The sequence below is a fragment of the Hypomesus transpacificus genome, unplaced genomic scaffold, assembly GCF_021917145.1.
Source record: "Hypomesus transpacificus isolate Combined female unplaced genomic scaffold, fHypTra1 scaffold_48, whole genome shotgun sequence".
In the NCBI taxonomy this organism is placed as follows: Eukaryota; Metazoa; Chordata; class Actinopteri; order Osmeriformes; family Osmeridae; genus Hypomesus; species Hypomesus transpacificus.
The window spans coordinates 603,288-623,203 of record NW_025813996.1 but is presented as its reverse complement, the minus strand read 5'-3'; the positions used below and the strand labels follow the sequence as shown (position 1 = coordinate 623,203).

At 43.4% G+C, this 19,916-nt stretch overlaps 1 protein-coding gene across 4 annotated transcripts in view; it reads right to left on the bottom strand.

Annotated features, from left to right (window-relative positions):
* The window catches only part of ttc3 (tetratricopeptide repeat domain 3), an 82,765-nt gene that overhangs the window by 12,541 nt on the left and 50,308 nt on the right, over window positions 1-19,916 (bottom strand). For all 4 annotated transcript variants that reach the window (XM_047017119.1, XM_047017122.1, XM_047017123.1 and 1 more), the window contains exons 34-41: window positions 16,640-16,708; window positions 16,353-16,502; window positions 16,098-16,237; window positions 12,982-13,050; window positions 11,243-11,339; window positions 10,901-11,004; window positions 10,350-10,434; window positions 10,175-10,276 (exon numbers count right to left, since the gene is read on the bottom strand). In XM_047017119.1, coding sequence (XP_046873075.1) covers window positions 10,175-10,276; window positions 10,350-10,434; window positions 10,901-11,004; window positions 11,243-11,339; window positions 12,982-13,050; window positions 16,098-16,237; window positions 16,353-16,502; window positions 16,640-16,708 — 816 coding nt within the window. The remainder of the gene's footprint in view (window positions 1-10,174; window positions 10,277-10,349; window positions 10,435-10,900; window positions 11,005-11,242; window positions 11,340-12,981; window positions 13,051-16,097; window positions 16,238-16,352; window positions 16,503-16,639; window positions 16,709-19,916) is intronic.

The window sequence follows — 19,916 nt, the reverse complement described above, 5'->3', positions numbered from 1 at the left end:
CTGGTAAACCATGTTGATTTGACTAATAGTTAGCAAGTGGATGGACTTAGGTCGGGGGGTCTAGATCTTAAATATCAGTCACAAAAAAAAGTTGATCACGTCACACACCCTTCCCTGACTTGTCAACTTATGTTTTATTTTATGCCCACTTTTATTCTATTTTAGTGTATTCCACTTTTTACTGCTAGTTTTAGTATATTACATTTACATTTAGTCATTTAGCAGACGCTCTTATCCAGAGCGACTTACAGTAAGTACAGGGACATTCCTCCCGAGGCAAGTAGGGTGAAGTGCCTTGCCCAAGGACACAACGTCATTTGGCTTAGCGGGGAATCGATCCAACCTTCTGATTACTAGTCCGACTCCCTCACCGCTCAGCCATCTGACCTACCGTATTAGACCACATATTTAAATTTAAGATTCATATGTTTATTGTATGCACCTTCCTGCCAAAGCAAATTCCTTGTCAGTGCAAACTTTCATGGCGAATAAATCCCATTCTGATTCTGATTCTGACATGACCCAGCCGTGGGCCCCTGCCTGCTCTACCTGCTCTGGTCTCCAGAAGCCTACTCTGACTGGACACCCTGCCTGCCTGTATGCTCCTAGCCTGTGCAGGAAGCCTAGCCCCGGGGGAGGCCTGGTGGCCATGGATGGCAGGATGAAGGGAAGGGTGGGGTAGTGAAGGCGCAGGAGAGTCGACTAGAGAAAAAAAATGCATCAGACATAAACGTTGACATGTGTAACCTTTTATTTTATTACTCGAAAATCTCTGCAAATCAATCGCTAGATTATGACATTCACTGTATGGATAGCGAGTGGCTGCCAGCCAGCATTTCAGCGTTGAATGTCAATCGTGTGCCGGGTGAGCTAGCTAGACTATGCAGCTAGCACAGAAGAACATTACGTAATGTGATGAAACTGAAGTACAAAATACACACCAGGGACGCCGACAACCTCAGCAACCCTACGCCAGGCATCATTTTTGTTTTGTTTAAGTCTCTGTAATCGAACATTGACGTATCATACAATACTGGGTATGAAGACACACATACGATGAGTTGCTCTTCCATCTTGAAATTGTCAAACCTAGAAATGTTTACCATGACCAACAGTTGCTACGTTACAAGAAACCAACCTGATTTGCCAACGCTAGCGTTTTCACGCTTCTCATTTACATAAAGTTGAGAAAATCCAACTTTTAACGCCCCGCTCGCCTTCCCACAATGCCCTACGCGAGCGTCAACGCCTGGTTTCATTGAAAATGAATTGGAAGCCGACGCCCCGCTCTGCCCGCTCCGCTGCAGTGTGAACGCACCGTTAGGGTTAGTGTAGTAGACATATGCAACACGGATCAGATGAAGAGTGTAATTGAATTTTAGGATTACGTCAAACTAATGTGGTTTGGTTTTTAGGCTTCTGTGTTCATTAGTAACACATGCTGAGTCGCTTACAGGAATGTAGAGGGCGATCATTTTAGGTGGTCTTAGGTTAAAAGTGTTAGACTGTTGGGAGATTGGTTATAGTAGAAAAGATGGCTGTTCAACTACTATTGAGGTAGATTACTATTAGAAATAGATACTCCTGACGGTTTTATGGTGTGGTCTTAGCTGAAAAGGAAGCTCTTGGAGGAAGGATGAGTGAGCTTTGAGACACCAGAGCCCTATACTACTTAATTTTTTATTTAACCAGGAAGGTCCCATTAAGATTAAAAATCTTTTTTTCAAGACAGGCCAAGACAGGCAGCAACATAAGAACACATAATTGGATAAGTCTGGATAAGAGCGTCTGCTAAAATGATTAATTGTAGTTACAGACAGAAGAGACAGATAGAGGATCACACAAAGAGACCAGTTCAGTCAGGTACATAACCTGGTTAATTTAAAAACATTTACATTTTAGGGAACCTGAATGAATTTCTTTCATTTTGGATTTAAAAGCAGTAAGTGGTATCAGTTCTGGCATTTGGGACAGCGAGCATAAAGAAGTCCTGAAAACGCAAGGAGTATTGCCCGGCACTTTTCTGCATAATGAAAACACACAGGTCGTTTGGGAGAAGACCGCAGATTGCCTTATAAATGAAGGTGTACCAATGTTAGAGCCTACGGATGACCAAAGCTACGAAGCTGGATTTAGGGTTAGTGAGGTAACTTCAGGTTTAACTCTGGATTTTCAGTGTCACGACGGTGGTTCACTTCTTACCAGGATAGATCACCATGGTAACTAATGCTGCACACATATCTTATTTTTCTGAAAATAAGCCGCATTTTCTATAAGCCCCACCCCACCAGAGTGGGAGCTTTGTGTTTGTAAATCGGAGTATAGGCTGCGCCGGAATATAGGCTGCACTTTAAATGGGGCCAACGATACCATAGCGCTGACTAGCGTTGAGCGGAGCAATGCTCACGACTGTTTGCTCAAATACACTTTCACATTGGACAGCTTGGATAGCCATCTAAATAGACAACATTCCCAATCAGAGTGAACACTCTAATTATCTTAACTACAGACCGTAGCATTACACATATCAAAACAAAACAAACAACAACAGAACTCCAAACAATGCTTATCTAACTAAGCTAATGCCCTTAACCAAAGAGTATAGAAGCAATATAATGTAAGTTCTTTGCCTTAACTTCATAGCTTTTCAGCTTGCCGCGGGGCATTCTGGGTTCCAAGAGCATTGTTGCTACAATACCAAATAACTTATATTGACAAGAAGTGAAAGCCAATAGACAAAATTATCACCCTAAGTCACACAACGTCAAGCAGACTCAACTGCGCTTGTCCTCCTCGACCTTGCCGCACAGTCGTGAGTGAACAAGGAGAACAGGAGAGGGCTGAGCACACAGCCCTGGGGGGTGAATGTGTTGGTGATTAGTACGGATGAGGTGCGGTCACTGATTCTCACCACCTGTGGCCTCCCCGTCAGGAAGTGGAAGATCCACTTACAGAGGGAGGTGCTTAGTCCCAGGTCCACAAGCTTGGAGACCAGTCTGGAGGGGATGATGGTGTTGAATGCTGAGCTGTAGTCAATAAACAGCATCCTCACATACGTATTCCCTTTATCCAGGTGGGAGAAAGCGGTGTGCATAGTCAGAGCGATGGCATCGTCTGTAGACCTGTTGGACCGGTATGCAAACTGCATAAGGTCCAGGGTGGGGGGCAGCGAGGAGCAGATGAATGATTTTACTAGCCGCTCGAAGCACTTCATGATGACAGAGGTCAATGCTATTGGGCGATAGTCATTCAAACATGTGACCTTGGTGTTCTTAGGCACAGGGATAATGGTGGTCCTCTGGAAGCAGGTGGGGAGTAGACATGTTAAGGGAGAGGTTGAAGATGTCACTGAAGACCCCTGCCAGCTGGTCAGTGCAGCCCCTGAGGGCCCTACCTGATATGCCTTCTGGGCCAGGTGCCTTGCGAGGGTTGATCATCTTAAAGCACAGCCTCACCTCGGCTACAGTTGGTGTAGGCACACCACTGGCTTGGCCATCAGGTAACTCCACTGCAGGGGGGTCACTGTCCCTCTCAAAGCGAGCATAGAAGGAATTCAGCTCGTCTGGCAGTAGGTCAGAGGACTGGGTCTCACTGTAGCCTCTCCCTTTGTAGTCAGTAATGCAGAGTTCATACACATTTTGACCAACGGATTTCCATGACTTTTCCATGACTTTAAACCAAATTTCCATGACCAAACTTTTTGTTAAATCTTGGTGTATACGTTAAAAAGTTGTATTACACGGCTGTTCGTAATACTGTAGAATGCTCCATTCACCTAAATGGGGCTTCCCAACGTTCTTCGGTGAAATTTTGTTTTACATTTGAACTTTCCTATGCATATTTGACCGCTGTCAATGGAAGTGGCCTTTTTGCCTCAGATTCACATATTTTGAAGCACTCCGCAAGCAGTCCGGTAACTTTTCAACCCCAGCGTACTCCGTTGCTTAGCGACGTCAGCTGATTTGAAGCCTAAAGAATGTTCAACGTCTATGAAGTTCAACGTCAAACTATTTTTCTGCTGATCAACACTACGAACGGTAACAAATAAATTGTAAAAAGACACTGTGTTAAGTAGTTTTTTTGGCAAGTAGCCGTGTAATAAGCGGCATAATGTATAGAACGCCGGTCATAGTCGGGAAAATAAGCCCCTTCAGCCCACATTACCTCCGCAGTTAGGACTTCATTTTTTGTCACAGCATCGGTTATCGACCCCTGCTGCTAGTAGGCGTAGCAGTGGACCTCGCTGTGGTGAGAAAGCCGGTGATGGGTGCTGCTGTAGCTTTGCTAGCAGCACCCATCACCAGGCTGCTGTAGCTTTGCTAGCAGCAGCGCTCTGATGTTTGCTACCTTTGGAATGGCTAGTTAATGCCGCCTCTCCCATGTTTGAAATGTCGAATGATTTTCCACCACACAACCGACATTTTGCTCGTCCCGGGTCTTTGTCTGTTTTATGTATCTTTCCATTTGTAGCCAAGCATCGTTATAGCTACACTCTTCTGGCATTTTGAATTATCCCTCGCGCTTCTCTGAGTTACTGTTGCTATGGCCATCTAACTTTTCAGTTAGTATGAGAGCGTATGCCTGCTTATATTTTGAACGTATTTCTTTTAAACGCATGTGAATTATTTAAAACTCAGCGTAAATGAACAACATGAAAATATGATTATAACAACTTTCCATGACTTTTCCAAAACTTTTGGGATTTAATTTTTTTCAAGCACTTTTCCAGGCCTGGAAATAACCATTTAAAAATTCCATGACTTTTCCAGGTTTTCCATGACCGTACGAACCCTGGTAATGGCTTTAAGTCCACTCCACATGCGCCTGGGGTCAGTGCCATGGTAGCTGGACTCCACCTTGGTCCTGTAAGCCCTTTTTGCTGCTTTGATGGCCTTCAGAGGGTCGTATCTGGCCTTCCTGTACTCATCAGGGTCCCCAGAATTAAAGGCGACAGTGCAGGCTCTCGGCTTGGCCCGGACTGCGGCATCAACCCAGGGCTTCTGATTTGGGAAAGACCGGACAACCTTCTTTGGGACAGCGTCATCAATACAGTGTTGGATGTAGCTGAAAACAGTGTCCGTGTATTCGTTAATGTCCCCATCTGCTGCCTCCTTGAATATCAGCCAGTCAGTTGTGTCAAAGCAGTCCTGGAGGGTCGCCACACTTGTCACTCCAAAGGTGAACTGACCTCTCAACCGGTCTGACCTGTTTTAGCTGTTGTTCATATGTGGGGAGGAGAATAATGGAGGTGTGATCAGCCTTCCCAAAAGCAGGGCGGGGGAGGGGGTTGTAACTGCCCTTGAATGCTGTATAACAATGGTCAAGGATCTGGTATCCACGTATGAAGTCAATGTGCTGGTAGTACTTGGGCAGGACTTTTCATATTGGCTCTGTTGAAATCACCAACAACAATGAAGGCTACCTCAGGGCGCACATTTTCCAGACCATTGATAATCCCATATAGTTCATCCAAAGCAGCGGCCTTGTCTGCCTGGGGGGGATGTAGACTGCACCTCAAGACGACCGCAGTGACTTCCCGAGGCAGATAGAAGGGTTTGATTTTTACAGTTAGTAGCTCAAGGATCGGAAAGCAGTGAGATGCTAGTACCGCTACAAAGCCGTAGCCCAGAGAAAGTTAACCATAACACAGACACCTCCGCCCCTGCACTTCCCTGAATCACACAACAGTGTGGCATTTCACTTAAATTATGCTCTTAAACTAGTTTTTGTTTAAAATGAACGTTTTTTTCTTATTGTCTGAAGTATGGCACTCTAGACTTGTCCATGTTTGTATTTGGTCATATTTTGCAAACAAGCCCCTTTTATGTGAACGTGCTCATCGCTCAAAAGTGGGGAATCCTGGGTGGAGAGTTGATAACCACCGTGGTGATACTGAACCTGTTGTTACAACTGTGAATATCATATTTTAGGAGTGAGCTGAGGATGGGTAGAAACAGGAAGACAGTTGCATGTCTGTTCTCCAGGAAGGGATCCATTATGGAACTGATGTCTTTAGTGATTGACTGATTAGAAAGAACAGATACTATGAGACTATAAGACAGTCGTTCTCAAAGTGTGGTCCACGGACCACTGGTGGTCCGCCACTACCCCCGTAGTGGTCTGCGACGGCCAGAAGTAAATTATTGCGTCATTTCTAACATACAACTCAGAACGAAGAAAACACAGTCAGTAGTAGCCTATTAAAATGGGCTACACACGTTCCGCATTCTGACATTGCAGCCTGTGCATGAGTTGTACCAGACCCTCTCTGGTTGTACCATGTGAGGGAGTTCTCCCCTCCGAAATAGGAGTTGGTTGGGTCCATAGCCCGTCTTTTCTAAAAAGTTCTCAGATAGGCTACCGATTGCTGGGCCGGGCGGCCCAACCGTAACAATACGCGTCAGGGAGGATGGATGGGAGCAGGGCCGGAGTGATGGCATCACTAGACAAGGTTTTACCAATTGAAAAACGGTTGTTATTTAAACTATTTTGCCCTCAAATAATGGCCAAACATTTTGTGTTGAAATCCCTATCTGCATCACATCAAACCCATATGTCCTATGTTTGGGCTAGAATATTTACAACGTCTGGCTCCATGCTTGATTAACACTCGGATCGCTAAGCAGTCTGCCCAAAAAATTCTTAGCGGAAATTATAATTAGCGGAATAGCCTACATTATCCGTTAAGAGAATCATGTGCCGCTAACAATTGTATGGCGCCAGGTCTGGAGGCCTGTTGTTCCGGGGATATAGCCTAGTATTTAGTTGCTATAAGACACTATATTTAATGATCTTGGTCACTCTTGAGCAACGCTTGCATTTGGTGTCCTCTGACCAGGGTTCGTACAGATAATGCATTATGAAATTCCAGGACTTTCAAGGACTTTTCAATTTCTATTTTGGGGGGTTTTAAGAACCACAATCAGAGATCTAATTTATCAAACATATACTTTATTTACTTTAAATTAATACCTATTAAAGCTACATGTGTTATTCAATCAAGAGCACCGGGTGATTTTCTCTCTTTTGTTCTTTGATTAACATTAATGAGACTGACAGCAGTGGGTTTATTAGACGGCTGTCTCTTTAAGACCTGACGCATACGTCGCGGATCTGACACAAATCCGGTTTTCTTCCAGCTCTTCACCTTCATTTAAGACTTTGAAACTCATTAAAGACTTATGAAGATACTCACCAAAAAATGTAATTGTGAAAATTTTCAGTTTTGTCCTCAAGTACGCCAAATCAATACGGTACTGGCGCATCTAACATGTGCCAGTACCATCTAATTAAATCAACACAGTATCAAAGGGAAAGGTATACATTATCACACATCAATAATCCTGGTAGCATCCACAAACAGTGTAGTTCTTGAGAAATGTTTTGTACATCCATAAAGTTCAGTTTTGGAAAGATCCCTTTGTTTGATCCAGAGTTTGTCTGGAGTAAGGAGAGGCTGAGGAAGGTGGGATACTTGGCTGGTCCTTCTTCCCCCCATGGGGATGAGACACCGGGTCTGGTATCAACCCTTTGAAGCTCATCCAGAAAGGTAGTGGTATTGTGTGAGACGTCATCAAGTAATGTTAGGGGTCTTGTGCTAATGTGGTCTGCAGTACTGTCTCACTGAGGTGATCAGGTTATCATCATGTTCAGTGGCGGTCCTAGCACATTGTGCGCCCAGGGCGAGTTTATCACTTGCACCCCCCCCCCCATGGAGGAAATTTTTTGTCTCCGTCGACCGCCCACCGAACGAGCACTGCTACTACCTGCCGGCGGCAAACAAAAATGCTGCACAGCACAGTCTCAGCAAGCAGGGGTGCCTGCAGAAGCCTGAAGGGGGCGCCAATATGCCAATTCCCCACAATCTGAAATGATGAGAAAAACGTGCAGAGATTTCTTTTTTTTTAAAGGCTTGTGCGCCCCCCACGTGAAATGAAAAAATGCCGCCCCGGGCATGTGTTACAGTAGACAGTTAGGCTTAGGGATGCACCGATCTGACTTTTTCAGTCCCAATACCGATGCCTGGGCTTTGTGTATCTGTCAATACCCGATACCATTGTTGAATTATTAATAAACTGTATACCTCCCACCTTATACCTTCCTTCCACCATGTGAAAAAGACTAAAGGCACCAGACTTTCCTAACTAAGACAAAATAACAGGTGTAATCAACTGCATTCTTATTTATTTGTTATTTAAAAAACAATTGTGCATTCAAAATGCAAAAATGTAATCAAATGTAGGGCCTATTAAAATAAATAAAATGTAGCAGTAGAAACAAAATGGTGTATTGGTCCAACATACAATAGTAATCAAACAGCAACCAAACATTGTAAACATGTAAAAATATTTGAATTCGTATTTATTTGTTGTCGCTGGTGTGTAAACCATGGAAGTTTTTAGCTTGAAGCATTGCACCGTGCGGTGTACAACTCGTGTCCAACCAGTGGACAGAAACTTAAAAGAAACATGGAGCGAGCCAAAGAGTTGGCTGTGTGGAGATATTTCACTCTTGCAACGCCAACTAGTTTGTCGGCTGTTTGCAATGTCTGCAAAGTAAATGTTGAGGGGTGGTGGTAGTATTGCAAAGTACAATAGTACCAATTTAATCAAGCACATCCAAAAGCACAATGCTAGGAGCACGCCAAATTCCTGCAGCTCAACACCTTTACTATACTGTAGAATCTACAGTGTAGAACGAGTAGCGTCTGTAGCAAACCAGGGGAGTCAGACCAGCCAATCCGGCCCCGAAGGCGGGTCCATCGACTTCGATTGGGGGAGGTGATGGAGGGAGTCTACCTGCCATTCGAGGTGCTGCAGCCACTGGGCACATGGCACTGGTCACACCTGGAGCCCATCAGGCAATCAGGCGAGGACTTAAAGGGGAGCCAGCCCAAGGCCGCAGGGGAGGAAGAGAACGAGAGACAACCCTGGAGGAGCGTTGCCATTAACCTTTCCCTCTGCTTTGACCCCCCAGAACCGAACTCCGTGAAGGACCTCAGAACCCGGATGGGAAGACCCCTAATTTGAAGTTTGTCCCACTACCCTTACCCCAAAACCCTTAGTAAAAACCCATTAATGTTAACCCCCGTGTCTGAGTCCTATTTTATGGTGTATCGGCCCTTCAAGTCCCCTGGGTTGCTACACGTCGCACATATGTGATCGTTCAAATGCGGGTCTCACAGCGTAACGTTGCATATGCAATTTCGAAAATTCCAACTGAATATTTTCCGATAGACAAAAACTATGCGACAAACGCTGTATTGGTTCAATATATACTAATGAGAAGGCTAACAGGTAACACTAGCATGCTAGTAGCATTGCTTCGAGTATTATGCTTGCTGTGGGCACCGTCGGAAATATTTAGAACTCACGCATCTATTTTGTCAATATCGGGGCCGATATCCGATCTTAGTGTCGGATCGGTGCACAGTTAGGCTGCCAGCATTTGACATTGAACACAATGAGCGGGTTAAAACATCACTAGCTACGATGTGAACCCACATCATTCTACAAAGAAATATTTACTTCAGTCAGATCATAGCCACTCTTCTGACAAAGTGCTGACTGGTATGGTGACATCTGATTAGGTTGTAGGTCTTACATTTACAATCCACTTTTTTCTGGGTTGGATGTCAGGGAGGATCATGTTAAAATAAATTCAGCTGAAGACCAACACGGAAGAAAGCAAAAGTGCTAAGTTGTCGTCCACTCACAACGCTGATTCAAAACAAATGTATCTTTCTAAAACATGGATTTTTTTATAACCACTAGACCTAATTATAAAACTATTGATATAGTGCACAATAGGCTACTGTCTTTAGAGCCACCTCACAAACAAAGATTCTGTACAACAATCAGGGCTCCAGACTGCATTTGCAACAATATTTGGTAAGTGCGCAAGCAAAGAATTCCTGTGGTCGCATTCATGCAAGTCCATGATCAAGGCATCAGATTTATGTTGCTTGAAAGTGTTGTGAGGAAAAGTTAAACGCGTTAAAAGTGTTGAGTGCTACCAGTGGAAACGTTTGTCTGGAGCATTGAACAACACGTGACGTTTCACCAGAAGTTTAGGAGCATGTATGTAGCGAGTTGGTGGAACTTCTAACTTTAACTGAAGGTATCCTTCTGATAGTCAGTCAGTGCAGGCAGAGTGTAGATAAGGAACAACCTACCGGTATGGGTGGAGGCTGGGGGGTGTATGGGATTGTGATGGGGGGCAGGGTGTTCAGCCTGGCCCCCTTCTTCACCAGCTCCAACTGCTCCTGATACTGAGCCTGTGGGGCACAACATTGAGGCTGGAGACTCACCCACACACCTTCACCTGTGTGTGTGTGTGTGTGTGCTCACCTCCGTTGTGGAGATCTTCTCCTCAGACTCTTGCAAACAGGTGCTCCAGGCCTCAATGGGAGGCTGAAGCAGATGGGGAGGGTACCTGTGTGTGTGTGTGTGGGGGGGGGGGGACCGGCACCAATGACAGGTTTCAGCATGTTCCCCTATAATTAAACACTATCAAAGACTTCATGCTGCACTGCATGTTCCAGGTACGATACCTTGCCTTTCAAAAAATGGTACGATACCCCCATTGTATTAGTACCGGTACTTTAAGAATAACTGTGATAACATCCTAACTGATGAAGACACTATTGAAACCTAAAAATAATTCTACATTTTGTGTTCTGTCCTTTTTTATTCAGTAACTTTTCCTGATGTTTGAGGTTTTTGCCGTGGTATAGTTTCAGCATGGGTATTGAGACAGCAGGCAGTAAAGGTACTGTATCAAAGTCGTAATATTGGCATTGTGACAACACTAACTAGGAAATGTGACTAAGAGTTACTGAACAGATTAGTGTGCAATAATAGCCACAGCTAAACTGTACTCATCATAACTGCCAACTCACCTGGGAGCAACTTCCTGGAGTTTGGCCAGAATGGCCCTGGCATCAGTCACTGATCGAAACAGGCAGCGCAGCCCTCTGCCCTTCTGGCTTTCCAGGATGAAAACCTACAAGGGGAAGGAAGGGGGCCAGGAGATTCAGTGCGTGTGTGTGTAAAAATGAGGGCCTTGCATTGCTGAAAGTAACCCAATGCTAAATCTAGATGTAGCTACCAAGCACAGACGAGCCCCAGGTAGTGATTGAACATGAGAAAGCACATTCCATTGACACAATAAACCCTGTTCAGGAATGCTCTTGTTCTCTCCATTGTACATGTCTTCCTCCATCCCACACACACCCACAAACCTGTGACGTGTGAGATCTCAGGGCAGTGCTGGAACACAGGTCTCTACATCTCTTGATCTCGTCCTCAAGGCTCATCTTCTCACCTGCTGATTGGTTGCTGTGGGAAGTAAGGTGTCTGTTCATTAAAAACAGGACTAACATACTATTCAAACCAATGACATTCATAAGTAACAGGACACAGAAACTTCACAAGGCGCTCGGGTTGGGTGATGGGTTAAAATTAGTGGTAGGCATAGATTACTTTTCTAAATCTAGATTAATCTCACTTTAATCTTGGAATTAATCTAGATTAATCTAGATTAAAATGGCTAATTTGAATTCTGCCGAAGGCATTCAGAATATGTGTGCTACCCAAATAATGACAAAAAGTAAATGTTTGGGAACGGATTTCTCAAGCCGGGTGAGCGAGAAGATTAGTTAGCTTGAATGGTAGAGCTGTGCTGACGGGCTTGCCTCGGTTGCATTCAAACAGAGGTTTGACGCCGACTCTTCCCTTGCGCTACATCAGTGTTTGGCCCGGCATCTTCCGCATTAGCTAAGGGATGCTTTGCGTTTATGTGGTATTTGAGACTGGAAGAACTCCTACAGCAGGGGTGTCCAATCCTGGTCCTCGAGGGCCACTGTCATGCATGTTTTAGATGTTTCCCTGCTCCAGCACACCTGATTCTAATGAATGGCCATTACCCGGCTTCCACAGAGCTTGATAACGACCCATTCATTTGAAACAGGCGTGCTGGAGCAGGGAAACATCTAAAACATGCAAGACAGTGGCCCTCGAGGACCAGGATTGGACACCCCTGTCCTACAGTAAACTAATTCCGCATCGCACAAGGTGCAAACAACCTTAGTTTCCGTTTGGAAGCTTCTTAAAAATAAATTCCCCCTGAAGCAAACCCGGCGGCTTGATAGCTGCATCCATGTTAGCACATCACATTTGATGTGGTAATTTTATACACAAGGCATAAACACAGGTTCAGAGACTCGTTCTCGCCCCCTACAGTGCAATTCGGCTAGGTATACATCCGCGCTAAAATACCAAGGTGTATACCAATATCATAGCTTGCATAGTATAGACCCAGCCCCCAACCCAACTTTGAGAATATATTAACGGCAATTGTATTTATTTATTTTATCGCCCGATAAGTCTCACGTTAACGCAGCACGTTAATACCGACAACGGCACACCACTAGTTAAATATTCATATTTTTATGTCTATAGGGCTAGTAAAATCCCTACAAATCCATTTGGATGCTTGAGTTGCAAAAAGCTAAGAAAATAAGAAATACAATGCAGTGACAATCACAGCTGAAGAGAAAAAAAAATTCAAAAGAGTCCTGCATCGTATAAGTCACATGTATATAGTTACTGATGATAATAATATTCCTGTCTTTCTTTTTTGGGGCCGATCTGAAAAAGGATCCTTGACACCAGGGTTCAATCAAAAATGTGTTTTGGAACCCATTACAGGATTTGAGATCACGTAACATTACCACCAACCTCAACAGCAAGAGTTACCTAGCCAATCAATCTTCAATGCTTTTCAAATGAACATGTACTTAAAAAAGGACATATTTACATTTAAATAACCAAAAAAAGGACTTTAAATTGGCAAAATACAGGCAAAAAAACAAACACACGGATTGAGCCCACCGCTGATATTCGGCATATCATCCATCTCTAGAAGACATCACACGTTCGAATAGCGAGATGCATGTACCCAAGACTTATCATCACTTGCCTCAACTCCAAGAAACTGTCCAGTTGTGTCTCATACTCCTTCTTCCTCTCTTTGATGGCTTTGGTTAAACTGTGGGAGACAAAAAGGTCAACACTCATAACCCCAGACACTTGTTCCATTTGAAATTGGTGAAAAAGATAAGGGCACATGGAAGTTCCTGGAAAGTTCATGCGAAGGATTTCTCGCCGTCTTTTTCTACTATTCTCCTTTTCTTGCATATTCCATTTTTTGAAGAAGTCACTCAATATAATAACCAACATGTTTCGGATCACTAAATACAAGGGTTGGGTATCGAGAACCAGTTCCAAATTTCTAAGAACCGTGGATTCGATAAGGCACGTGCATCACGATCCCTCACTTTGGTTCTTAACTTTATTACGAAGGGTATTATGATGTTTTGGTGGTATTTTTCCGTAGATGAAATTTACTAATTTACGAGGTTTCTTCTTCACTGTCGCTTGTACTCCCCCGGTTAAGCCTTTCACATGGCTACAGGCTGATTGGTTGACTTATCAGCTCAAATATAAAGCCAAAAGTTCACAGCGTTTCCATAACATAACCATGGAAAGCCTATTCAAAATACAGTCATCCATCAACTACCACTGGAAACATTGGGCCTCATTCTTGAACATTTTCTGAAGTTACTTCTGAAATGTTTCTTACGGGCTTCGGAAAAACAGTGTAAGAAAAAGACATCCGCCATATTCATGAACGCTTGAAATTAAATGTGTTCCTACGCAGCAGACGTTTTCTGAGCTGTGCTCCCCGGGAAGAGTTTTCTTAAGTTGAAAGCACGTCCTCGTGCTCCTGAATTTGCATACATACACGCCCCGACAGCTCCTTATAGGGGCACGCAACAGCAGTGACGTGTGCAGTCAGAATCGACACAATTAGGAAAGCAACAGGAAGCAAGTTATGTCCAAGCGAAAAGCAACCGGTGCATAGGTGCACCGGTGCAACATCATACCAGTAAGATGAGCAGTGGAATTGTTCTCCACTAAATCTAACAGTGTGCACACTAAGCAAGGTTAATTATTATAATTATTTAAATCCGAGGATGTCTGTTATGGAAAGCCATTTATCATTTAACCAATGAATTCTTGATAGCAAAAATACAATTCAATGCATTACAAGCCGTTTTATTATTTAACCATTGGTTTATGATAAAACGGCTTCCCATAGTCTAGAGTTGATGTGAACGCAATCTACGGTGGCCCTGAAGTGCAAATTATGCCCCCTAATATGAGTACATCCCCCAAATGAAAACGCTCCCCCCCAATACGAGTCAACTCGACCCAAATCGGATGACTTGTTCACCTCCCCCCAATACAAAAACACGCTCCCCCACATGGAAAACGACATTACATTAACCAGGGATGCAAACACATGTATGGTCAAAAAAGAGAGAGGTAATTGAAGCCACCAACCCCCTGACATCCCTGGCCCACCCCTATATGCACAGAGTAAAATTACATTCTGAAGATCAAAGTATACCGACATTAATTTGTGATATTCAATTTCATTTTTTTTCCCCCGAGATATAAACTCTTATTAAATGATCTAGCACTTCTTCTGGTTTTACTCCTTCTTCCTCTTCTTCCTGGCCACCTCTAAGGGCACTAAATGTTGATGATACAACTCCTTCAGCTGAGTAACAGCCTGGGAATGGCCCCTCAACACAAGATCAATGGAGGACAAGGCCTGTAGATTCTTACGTTTGAGAGGTGGTTTGTTCTACTTGCCACAAGCTGTGTATGCCTTGGTCACCTTCCTAATAAAATCCATGACAGTAGGAGATTTCTTTAGGACTGCAAGGGAAGCTCGGTTTACCCTAAAACAGGGGTACTCAATTAGAAACTCAAAAGGTCCACTCACCAAATTTCCATTCAGTCCAGGGTTAATTTTTCTGGCCCTTATCTCTCCCATTGACTCCCATTCAAAATCGACTTAGGTTCAGGCACAGTGGCCGTGCCCCTGGGCATCTTTCTCCCATAGATCAGAGTTCTGGGGGTCCTTTTGTTCAGTGTTTATGCTTTGTGTCATAGTAACGTTTCACGTTAGCTCTACCACTTTTGACAAGGGCAACCGTCTCATTTCAGATTAAAGACATCGGTTTTGTGCTCCCCACCGGCAACACAAATGCGTAGGCTAGGCTACTTTTCAGTCCATTCTGTCTGAAATTTGTGATTTTCTGAATCAACTTTTTGCTGGGTTTTGTCACGCCATGATTTTTGTTAAGGAAAAACAGGTAGGCTAGCTACCGTTAGCAAATCGATTAGCCTGCGTTGTTGCGAATGACACACACCCGCGTTACCCACAGAGGTTGCGGCCAACGTTAAGTGAGTGAGTTGTCATGGTGATTATAGTTATTATAGCTCCTGATTGGAGCTTTAGATTGGACACGGAAGATATAAAGCACATCTAGTAGGAAAAAATATAGGCTATAGCACAAAATCACGCACCAATGAATTGCGTCTAGGTATTGCGGTCCGGATCCGGACCGGAGTCCGTTTATTGGGTACCCACCGCAGACAGTAAAAGATACGCAGCAAGAAGAAACACTAGTGGTTCACACTTGCGCGCATAGGCTATTGGTGATTTGCTTATTTCCTATTTACTTGTTGGGTGGAGGCAATCCCGAATTACTGTTGGTGCAATTATAAATCAGACCCCCCCCCTTAAAAAAAAACTTTTCGGATCTGCACGATTCACGCGAGTCACCCAAACTGATGTGAAAAAAGTTTGATTTACGATTTCAAATGCAGCCTCCATTGGTATTCTTAACCTGGAATGATAACATATAGTGCAGTGTTTCCTTTATGGCAAAATTTCTGCCGCCACGGTATTAGAAATCAGGCTGTACAAAAGTTTAGTCCTTATAGCCCGTATCAGCAGTGACTGTTAAAGTGCATGTCGGAGAATAGCACGGACACGTGCTTCACACCGCAGTTGAGATTGCGTGTGCGTCCCTGAGAACTGTAAATCGTATAACTTATGTTGTCAGTTCTTAAGCCCGTTATTGTATAAGTCTATAGTTCTTGCAAATTTAAATCAAGTTAACTGGTGATTTGTCAGAAATGTCCATTTCCTGGGACATTCCAAGACGTACGAGCTACCTCTCCTGGGACTCCAGCAGCTCCTTCATTTCAGCCTTCATGACCTTCAGGGTCTCCTGGTTGTCCCTCTTCTCCTGCTGATCTTTCTTCACCTCCTCCTCCAGCTGTTTCTGGAATAGGGCTAGCTCCCTGTTAGAGATCTGGCAGAGCGAAACACACAGAGGTTCAGCTGATTAACCTACACGTTGGAATGCCTTTAGTGGTATTTCAAGGTTCTCTGTGGTTGCTGATGCAAAATGGAAAAGCAATCCTCACCTTTATGTTTTGGTTGATGTTGTTGTATTCTTCTTTGAGGCCAGAGATTTCCTCTTGGCGTCTTAGCTTCACAAAGCTGTAGTTTTCTGTCATCTGGTGGATTTGTTTCTTGAACTCAGTGTTATCCTTCTCCTTCCTGCTCATCTCCCCCTGAGGAAAAAGATCAGTAAACAATTGTAAGAGGAACTTTTTGGGTTGTATTTCAGTTGCATTTAAGAACTTTGTGTGAGGAAGTTAACTTGAGTTATAAACATTTAGGGTTTATAGAGTACTTGACTATAACTGACATTATTTATTTCAAAAGGCTCATATGGCTCTGTATTGACTGCCACATCATTGTTGGAGTCACAGGTTGCCTAGAGAGGAAAAAAGAGATACATTAACAGTGAGATACGCAACAGCCAACAAAATGCAGTGCATTTCAGTTTCGTCTTGATTTATTGATATTGACCAGAGAGTAGGGCTGCACGATTATTTTGATCAATATTGAGATCACGATTATTTGTTGATTTTAACCTAATCAAATGTTATTGTCACAATGCATTGTACCTGCATAATGGATCTGAATAAAACAAAAAATGTATAATCAATTAAAAACAATTACGCAGGGCTCGACATTAAAGGGGCAATTGACTGCAAAACCGATTTTACCTTGTCATTGTTGAAAAACGACAGTTCGGAGGGTAAACTGAACATACCATGAATATCAAAGTCTATTGACACCTCTTTCCTATTCAAATCTCAAAAAGAAAAAATTTGGCTGTAAAACGCTAGCTTTTCAACAAAGCCACCGGTCCTACGTAGGACCGGTGATCGCCCTCTTATTGGCTCTGGTCTGTATCTTTGTCACGCCCCAGAATTTACATCCAGACCAGCCAGAGGTAGCGTCTATCTCCGATACTAGTTTAGCTGCGCGCTGCTCTGTGTAGGCTACTTATAAGGAATTACAAAGAAGAACGTTTTGAATTATAACAAGGATATTGATTATGGACCACGGTCGTAAATGCTGTGTTCCAGGCTGTACAGGGAAGGCTAACACTTACAGTCTTCCCAAGGAGCCAAACATTCAACAGGCATGGCTGCTGTTGTCTATGAGAAGATCCAGGCGAAGTTCGACACTCAATCATTCATTTGCTCTGAACATTTCACCCAAGACAGTTTTGACAACCTTGGACAATTTCAAGCAGGATATGCTAGGAAACTGAACCTGGAAAGAGGTGCTGTTCCAACCGTATGCTCATTGCAACCGCAAGCTATAAGGACAGTAAGATGTTGTGCTAACAGTTATTAGCAATGCTAACGTTTCCTGTATATAGCATACCAGGTAGAATGCTAAATACGTTTCTACACACATCAAATGACACTAGCTGTAGTCGGCATTAGAAGGGAAGCTTCCGAAAAATAGCCAGAACACGAACTGCAGTCTGGCTTATTGCTAACGCCTGTCTAGATAATCTATTTGAAAGAACTGGTGAAAGGCAGGTTTTAGATACAGGATACATTAGCATTGCTAATAACTGTTACTAGTAACACCTAGACTGTAGGCATGTAAACAAGTTTAGCTTGCTAGTTAATGCAAGAGCATAGAATGTGTAATAATTTAGCCTAGTTTATTGGCAATGGGGCTAACGTTGATTCATGTTCCTGACTGTGTTTCATTCAAATAAATAACCTGTGTAATGAAAATCTACAATTCACGATGCATGTTTGTCCAGATCTTTGTCATGTTATTTTACAGCAAGATATCTAGAGCTAGCCTAGCTAGCTAACTGAAGCCGAGTAGAATCAAGATTGCAAAAACGTTTGGTTGCTAAGCTGTAGCCTAATGTTCTACCCACCTAAGTCAATCCAGTTTGCTTCAACAACAGAAGTGGAAACAAGTAATGTTATCATTTCAAATGTTATATAGTCAATCTGTTGAAAACAGTGTTGTGTAGACACAATAGATTTTTTTGCGCGTTTTTATTTCAACTCTCCAACTTTAGTGTTTCAGCGAGTGCTGCTGTTGGCCGTGTTGCGTTTTTCCTCCCAGCTTCACTCGTTGATAACCAACCAATCAGCGCGCAGCTTATCTAAATATTAATGAGCATTCCATAAAAGGAGAAAAGCTAGTGTTTTTTCCCGGGAACATTTCAGACGATCTGTAAGAGGGCATAGAACAGCACCCGGGCCATTTTCAACCCAACCAATGTTACATACCCTCTTCGGAGACCTTAAGGAACAGTGTGAAATACCCCAAAAACCCAGTCAATTGCCCCTTTAAGGCTTGTCCACTACAAGAGGATTTTTTTGTAGGGAAAGTGGAAGAGAAATGTACTTGTCCCACTGGACAAGTTAAAACTCACAAAATAAAATGCCACGTTACTTCATGTTATGTTCCACTCATTACGTTTACTTTACCGATTTTATTTTACAGAATTCTGCATTAGCAAAACACAGATCTGTGTTCGCTCGAGTGGCTTAGTCCCAAGATCTCTACAGACCTTGCAGCTAATTTAATGCTCAACAATTGAACGGGGGCTTCTTACTTGAAAGAGGAATTATTTACTGTGTCGTCTCAGTTACACTAAGGCTTTGTAAAACTGTGCCTTGCTCAAGTAGGCTATTAGCTAGTAGAATATAACATTTCAGAATAATTTCAGTAAATCAAGCAGCGCTGCAAGAAGACCCAGTTAAATGTTATACAGCTACAGTAGCAAACTAACGTTAGCTAGCATCGCTAACGACATTGGCTAACTCAACTTCGGTAGGCTATCCTCTGTATTTGCAAGCTATCTAAGTTTTTTACTGTATCTAAAATAAAGCTTTAGGGATTAGCGAAGGCAGGTGACAGGTATTTTTATTTTTTTATTTGTAAAGATAGTCTTATGACCGACTGCCATCTGTTGCGGAATTCTCCTCACGTTACTCTGTCTGTAACCGTCTACATCTGGAAACTGAGCTGCGTGGTGCAGGGAACAACTCTGACTGGCTCATGGAAGCACGTGATCAGACATTAGGTGTTTTCGACTCCATGCAGCGCCGCAGCCGGCTGCAGCCTGCAGATTGGAGAAAGAGTTTACCATTGCCCAGGGGTGTCGAACTCCGGTCCTCCCTTTATTCACAACACACCTGATTCAATTAAATGAGTTGTTATAACCACCATTCATTCGAATCAGGTGAGCTGGATCAGGGAAACATCTAAAACATGCAGGACAGAGGCCCTCGAGGTCCGGAGTTCGACACCCTGCCATAGCCCAATACATAAAATGACACATTTTCCGACTTAAGGAGCCGTTTATAACTCCTCCCCGACTGCAAGCGGCAACTCTCGCTGGTCGTTTTATGCAGCCACAGCCGATGTCGAACGCACCTATTGGTTTACGGAGCGCTAGATTGACTTAGCGCATTTTTTTTTGATATGGCGCTTTCTATGAATGGAATGACGCATTTTAAATATCGCTCGATATTTACATTTCGAGCGAATTTGCGAATTTGATCGCGAATTTGATCGTGGGAAGCCAAAATTGTGATTGTGATTAAAATTCGATTAATCGTGCAGCCCGGTTCTCTGGCTACAGGATA